The 7,884-nt window shown below is 33.9% G+C and overlaps 1 protein-coding gene across 1 annotated transcript; it reads right to left on the reverse strand.

The window, feature by feature from the left end:
• Positions 1 to 4,853, reverse strand: TSHB (thyroid stimulating hormone, beta). Its single transcript, XM_008571277.1, has 3 exons — positions 4,823 to 4,853; positions 800 to 962; positions 1 to 345 (listed from the first exon to the last, which is right to left on the reverse strand). The coding sequence occupies exons 2-3, from the start codon at positions 959 to 961 to the stop codon at positions 91 to 93; spliced, it is 417 nt and encodes a 138-aa protein (XP_008569499.1). The 5' UTR covers position 962; positions 4,823 to 4,853; the 3' UTR covers positions 1 to 90.
• Positions 4,854 to 7,884: the final 3,031 nt, after the last annotated feature.

The following is a 7,884-nucleotide window of genomic DNA, read 5'->3' on the forward strand; positions in this document are numbered from 1 at the left end:
CACAAGGTATTGTGAAACATAATGATATCTTATTTGTTTTATTCCAGGTAAGCACATTTAACCAAATTGCAAATCATATTGCTATTAAAGTTAGACAGAAAATCCCACCAGATAGGACTTCTGAGGTTTGGTACAATAGTTTGTCTTGATGGCCTCCTGTGTACAGTCACTATAGTCAGTATTACACTTGCCACACTTACAGCTTATAGCAACAGGATAGGAGAAATAAGGAGCAACATGGTGTGGGCACCCTGGTATTTCTACAGTCCTATAGATGAAGTCTCTATATGTACAAACATCCTGAGACAAAGCATATTTGGGAAGAAACAGCTTGCCGTTGATATCCTGAGGAAAGAACAGAAAAGAGAGCACTATGTGATAAGAATTTAGGAAACATATAGATAATTAAAATAGACAAAAATCAACTTAATATTCCTTTGCCACAAATATAACTGGGGGAGGATTCTTTAGTTGCATTCCCCAATACCAACTTAACATAAACATACTGAATCCTACAGAGTCAAAAGTAACACCCTCTTCTTTTTCATCCTGGATCATGGAAACAAAATAAGGTTTAAATAAATTTGGGACATAAACTGTTATAAAATTATCTGTACCCATTGTGGTGAATAGATCCACATAGTGTTAATATTGTAACCCGTGCATTCTACTTCTAAGGAGGCAATAATTAGATTTGGGAAATGAGGCTGTGATTTGCCTCATTTCCTTTCTAGATAGGAATGGACTGCTTCAAGCTTTATATAACTTGTAGCGAAAAGAAGCAAGATGAACTACATACCCGTGTCATACAATATCCAGCACAGATGGTGGTGTTGATGGTGAGGCAATAAGCACACTCTCTCCTTTCGATGTGCATTGTATACTCAGTTGGAACACAAAAAGACATTGCCTGCCCACATGCAAGGCCAAAAAGCATGGACATCAGGAAGGTAGCAGTCATGCTAAATCAAAGATAAAATTAAAGAACCTATTACATGTATCTTTTCAGGACATTCAGAAGGAACATTTGGAAAGAGCTTACAAACACACATACACACAAACAGAGCCAATAATAACAACTATCATTTATTAAATACCTCTTTATCATAGGCCATATATTAGTTGTTTTTACATATTTAATACTCTCAATAACCTTCCAGTATTCACTTAGATGTGGCTATGATCCATAGTGAAGGGGCTCACGTAGTGGAGGTCCTGCTTACAAGTGCCACTACTACGTTCCACTGGGCAGTGACATGAAAAGCTAACTAAAAACACCACAACAGAAAAATGGCAGAGATGTGTACATCAACTATATGTAAAATAATTCATTTAGTGGAAAAATAATCCAATTACATGCCTTTACTATTACAGGAAGTGAGTTAACGGTTATGCTTCAGGAAGGGCTTTCCCAGAACTGTAGTTTTCTAAAGACTTTGGTCAATAGATTAAAAGGCCAATCAACTATTTATTCATAATCAGAAAGGGTGAAGAAACAAAAAAAAAAAAAGCATACCAAACTTCAGTAACACCCAATGCTTGTAGTCTTGCATATAATTCTACCCACTGGCTATCAATGAAGACATCATGAAGCCAAAGAAAGAACAGAAAAGGTCAACTAAAATTACCACTGGTGTTAAGGGACTGTCTCAGAAATCTACAAACCCCCTCTTCTGAACCTTTAGGATATTCCTTTAAGGTTGAAGGAAGCAGAGTTGGAAAAAATAAAAGATTATTTTACACAAAAGATATGTGGAACTCATTATATCAAAAAGATTACAGAGGCAAAAAATATAGGTTGACACAATGACAATAATACCATCAAGGATGACAGATCCATTATGGGTTAGCTATGCACATTCAGTAATTTTCAGCTGAATGTAAGACAACAAAGGGTCCATAGTGCCTCGGGCAGAAGCAGAACATGCACCTAATAGAGCCTGTCTAATGGAGAACTTGTTTTATATCAATTGGACATCATAATGATATGGATAATGTTATGACTTATATAATTATTTTAGTTATGCTACTGTGAGAGGGTAATCAAATTTCAGACTTTTGGATGTAAGTTGATCACCTCAAAGATTAAGAAGATTTTTTCATCTCCCAAATCTTGTACAGATAGCTAGGTATGTTTGGATTCTTTTTCCTTCTCAAGTATCATTGTCAGTAAAGAAAGTGTTGTTATCTATGAACACAAACTTGTTTGCTTGTTCTATTAAATAAATTATAATTCTCTAAACATTTTTATCCAATCATCAAAAAGTATTAACACTTGCTCAAATCTGTCAATCATATCCCAACAGAATCTTTAAGCTGCATATTCTAAAGCTTCCCTTAAGTGAAACCCTATAGACTCAGCCTCAGTTAACCAGAATTTTGTCTTCAATCAACATATAAGAAAAAATGAAAACCACGTTACACAGGTCACCAGGGATTTATTTTAAGTGTCACCTTCCAGAGATTAGTCGTCATTCCAATTCCAAACAATTTCCTATTCCTAGAATGAGAATTGCAGATAAATTGGATAAACATATATTGAGCATCTGAGCCAGACATTAAGGGGCACAACATGGATAAGATATGGTCCTTGACCTAAAGAGCTGACAGTCTGGTGGGGGAGTTAAGTATGAACATAAATAAAAAAATTTACAGATTATTCTAAGTGCTCTGAAAAAACTCCAAATTATGACTCTGAGACCCACAATTATCAAAGATTTCCTTATGCTTACTATACTAACTTCTTAATAGAAGAGGAAGTGAATTAACTCATTTTAGGAAGACTTTTTAGTATTAAAGGTTAAAATAAGAAGAGTTTTCTGGTGAACTCTTAAAATAAAATTTTGCATATTCAGCATTCCTTGGAGGTTTTTTGGTATTTGAATTAGGAATCAAAAACATAATTTCTTATTCATGGAGTCTGATTTTCTCAAGTGTTTCTCAAATGTGAGATACCTCTGTGGTGTTGAGTTGGTTCTGTTATTTTAGAGCCTAGACGATCCTCTGCAGGATCTTAAAATATTAACTAGGTAAATTATGTAAAATACTTACTCACCATGATCATGTAGTTCTTGCCTAACTAACTAGACAGCCGGCTACTGTGTTTTTGCCATAGGAAATAATTAACTTCACACATTTTAACTTCTAGCTCTATGATTCTATATAGAGGTGTAGTGACCTAGTGATGAGAATGTTGGTCTAGATGATAAGGGACAGAACTCTCCTATGGATTTATGAGAAATTGACTAAAATATTTAATCTGTCTGGACCTTATTTCCCCATTTGCAAAACAGAAAGAGACAAATACACCTGACCCTTTTTAAAATGTAGGATAAAAAATTGCTTTGGAACTTTTTCCCATTATTTCCATATTCACTATGGACACTCCACTTTTTTTAAGTTCCTCTTACAAATATACAATTCTAAACTAACAAAAGTAAAAAATTAAAAGTACTAAATTACCAGGCACAGTAACTATTCAACTTTGTAGATGTAAAGAAAATAGGAACTATTTTTTCTCCTTTACTTCATTATTGAAAATAGTAAAACTTCACTCACAGAATCGTTCTGGACCTCAATTTCTTCATCTATAAGAGGAAGGCTTAGAACCAGAAGATGATCATGAAAGTCTTTGCAGTACAAGTAAGCTATGATTCTACTTGATAATTAGTGTCAGATCCCTTATCTAAGAATTATCAATCTAGAATTCTACTTTCAGATTTAATTGTAGTTGTGTATAACTGAGAATTTAATAACTTTATGCCTTCATTTTTCCATATGCCTCTTCCTAAAATAATAAAAAAAGAATAAAACAATACATGTTAAGCATTTGGAACTCTACATAAGAAAAATTATATAACTATATAACACCATATAAATCAGTGTTAGTTAGTACCTTCCTTTATCATCTGCCACAATTCTTTCTTATTGTCACCCAGGTTCTCATCTCTACAACTTACCTGCCTCTTCTGAAATTATCAAATAATTTATTGAGCACCTAAACACAGAAGGCATGATTTCGGGCAGGCTCTAAATAATGACAGATGCCTCCTACAGTGGCATGACTATTTATGTCCCATTTCAATGTTTTTCCTTATTGCAAGATATGTTCTTTCCTTTACCCCTTTCTCCACCCTTTCTCTCTTCTTTTGCTGTCATTGCTTTCATTCTTAATAAGCACATTTTTCTCTGCTCTGCCAATTTCCTTCACCAATCTTTTCTCTCCAAATCCCTTACTACACTAAGAAAAGAATCAATTGTCCATCTTATAAGCAATCTTTGAACTTCACTAAAGCAGTGCATTTTACTAGAGAGAAAAATGTACATAAGACAAGTGTGTGTGTTGGACACTACCCAAGAGGGTTCAGCTATTAAATAACTAAAAAGACCTTGTAATACAGAGTATGTTACCCCTGTAGGTACTAAAAACTGAAATTACTCTAAGATTTCCCAGATGTATATTTTCATCAAAGATGACCATTAGTAATTGAGAAGACAATATACAGATTATTCACTTAATAAAGACATTTAATCAAAATGTAAACAGGAGAAAGCTATGTACATCGATCCTCCTTAATTAGAGGATAGATCAGTTGTTTCTCTTTAAGTCAATAGAATTTCTTCTTATCCTTATATATATAGTTTACTCACCTTCACCCACTACTGAACAATTTGGAGCAATAATTTAAAATTTTATAGCCTATTAAAGCACATTATCTCTCAGCATTGGCCATTTTTTTAAAAATGCTAAAATGGTGAAAATGAAAGAAAATTAGAATAAGAACATTTCATGTCACAAAACCTTCTCAGTATAGACACCTACCTTACTTTGCATTGGTGAGCTGATGCTGTGATGACCCAGACTAATGCTCCTGGTTCATTTTATACTCTTCAGGGTAATCCACTGCTGATCTTCTTGTTTATATAATTGCATTTGAATTACTGCTTCGTTATCTAAAAAACATCTATTGAAAATTCATACTTAACCCCAAATAAAATGTGTTTAGATAAACAAGTTCACAATATCTTCAACTGGAAACGGTGACATTATTGAAGCATGTATTCTCCTCTCTCCTATTTCAAAATAAAATTACTCAGTAGACACAGAATGGGAAAAAGCAAATTAAAAAAAAATAAAAAACCCTTAACATCATCTAAGTCAGTCTTGGGAATGAAAAATTCATGTGGGGTTTGAGTGCTCCAAATTTTACCTAAATGCTCATGTAGATATATGTAAAATTATCCCTTACCTGCAAAGCAAAGGCAACTTCTTCATGGAAATCCAGGACAAATGGCACATATGTTGCTCATATTCATGTGCAGAGCAATGAAAATAGACCCGTACTTCTCACCATATACCAAAATCTACTCAACATGAATTAAAGACTCAAATATAAGAACTGAAACTACAACATATTTAGAAGAAAACATTGGGGAACACTTTGGGATGTAGGACTGGGCAAAGACTTTATGAACAAGACCCCAAATGCACAAGCAACAAAAGAAAAAATAAACAAATGGGATTATATCAAACTAAAAAGCTTCTGCACAGCAAAAGAAAAAATCAACAGAGTGAAAAGACAACCTACCTAATAGGAGAGAATATTTACAAACTATACATCTGAAAAGGGGTTAATATCCATACTACACAAGAAACTCAAACAATTTAACAGTTAAAAAAAAAACCAAAAAACATAATCTGATTGAAAAATAGGAAAAGGAACTGAATAGACATTTCTCAAAAGAAGACATACAAATGGCCAACAGGTATAGAAAAAAATGATCAACATCAGTAATCATCAGGAAAATGCAAATGAAAACCATGCTGAGATATTATCTTACCCCAGTTAAATTGGCTATTATTAAAAAGACAGAGAATAAAAAGTGCTAGAGAGGATGCACAGAAAGGGGAACACTCCTACACTGTTGGTGGGATGGCAAATTAGTACAGCCATTATGGAAAACAGTATGGAGATTTCTCAAAAAACTATAGACAGAACTATCATATGATCCAGCAATCTCACTAGTGGGTATATACCCAAAGGAACAGAAATCATCATGTTGAAGGAACACCTGTACCGTCATGCTTATCACAGCTCTATTTACAATAGCCAAGATATGGAACCAACTTAAATGTCCATTGACACATGACTGAATAAGGAAAATATGGTATATATATACAATGGAATATTACTAAGCCATAAAAAAGAGTGAAATTCTGACATTCACAGCAGCATAAATGAGCTTGGAGAAAATTATGTTAACTGAAATAAGCCAGGTAGAGAAAGAGAAATGCTGTACGTCCTCACTTATAAGTGGCAGAAAATAAATAAATAAATAAGAAGGAAGGAAGAAATAAAACAAATGATAATCACAATAATATGCTGAACTTTCAGAAGGATAGAACAGATATGTGGTTACTAGAGGTGGGAAAGGGGGAGAAAAAGGGGGTTTAGTGAGAAATTGGTTATTTAATACAAAGAATAATTATATTTTGCAATGATGAATATGCTAATTATCCTGATTCCATCCTCACTCATTGTACACAGGTATTGATATTCAACTCAGTACCTCACAAATACATATAATCCATTATGTTTCCATTTAAAAATGAAACAGATTACAAAAAAAAATTAATTCAAAATATTTTGTTAGCTTAAAAGATGATATTAAGTAAAATTTACATGTGTGAAACAATTGATGCTCAAGTAACACGGCCAAATCTGGCAGGATTTCAGACTGATCTGAGATCAAATTCTGGCTCTGCCATTTACTAGCTATATGGCATTAGCATGCTTGAGCTCTCTTTACTTCAGTTTCCTCACTTATTAAAAGGTAATATTAATGTTTTTATATAGCACTTAGCACAGTACCCGGCACAAAATAAGTGCTCGATAAATGATATCTGATTTATAATAATTCAACATATTTATTTAACAATTATTTAGTCACAGTGCCTAGTATGTAGTAGGCAGTCAATATATTTTTAAATGCATAAATGGCTGAGGGAGTGCCGATAATTATTGAATTTTTGGAATCAATGTATACTTTTCTCCATCTCCCTAGATATAACTCAATTTTATTCCTTTCAAATCATTTTCCTCACCATAACTAAAGTAATATGCCAAAAATACAATGGGAATTTCTCTTTGCCCTCAGAAATAAAAGTACAAACTCCTTAGTATCATTTTCAAAGCCCCTCACAATGTTTTAACTCTCCAGTTTCATCTTTCCCCTTCTCCTACCCCTCCCCGTATCTTCCCACACCTTTTCTTTACTTTCTGTTTTTAGCCAAACTGAACTAAGTTCCTCAAATTAGTCACATTCTTCTTGCCTCCAGGCCTTTTCATATGCCATTTCCTCTGTCTGGAACACCCACTCCATGCCTCCTCTCACCTAACTCCTACTCATCTTTTATGGCTTACCTGAGAAAGCATGCATTCTGAAAAACCTTCTCTGATTCCTCATAGTTAGTGGTTTTAAATGAATTAGAGAAAATATATAGAACACCTGGCATATGGTAGATGCTCAATAAATTGACATCCTCATTTGTCTTTACTTATCCTAGTCTTTATTGTTAAAGTTAAAGAAAAAAAAGAAGCCTGGTATAGGTGAATCTTCCTGGAGGATGATGGTGAGATCAAGGCAGAGTCTGGGATAAGTTAAAAAGAAAAGCTTTAAAAAAATTAAATTTAACAGAGTTCAACTGAGCAAAGAATGATTCCCGAATTGGGAAGCCCTTGCAACCAGAAGAGGTTCAGAGAGCTCCCCTCTGCAACACCGGCAGGCAGCATTAATGGACATAAAGCAGAAATGAGGTACAGAAACAGCTTGATTGGTTACAGCTCAGCATTTGACTTATTTGTACAGTTGGCCACCTGTGAT

Source organism: Galeopterus variegatus, unplaced genomic scaffold (assembly GCF_000696425.1).
Source record: "Galeopterus variegatus unplaced genomic scaffold, G_variegatus-3.0.2 Scaffold674, whole genome shotgun sequence".
Lineage (NCBI taxonomy): Eukaryota > Metazoa > Chordata > Mammalia > Dermoptera > Cynocephalidae > Galeopterus > Galeopterus variegatus.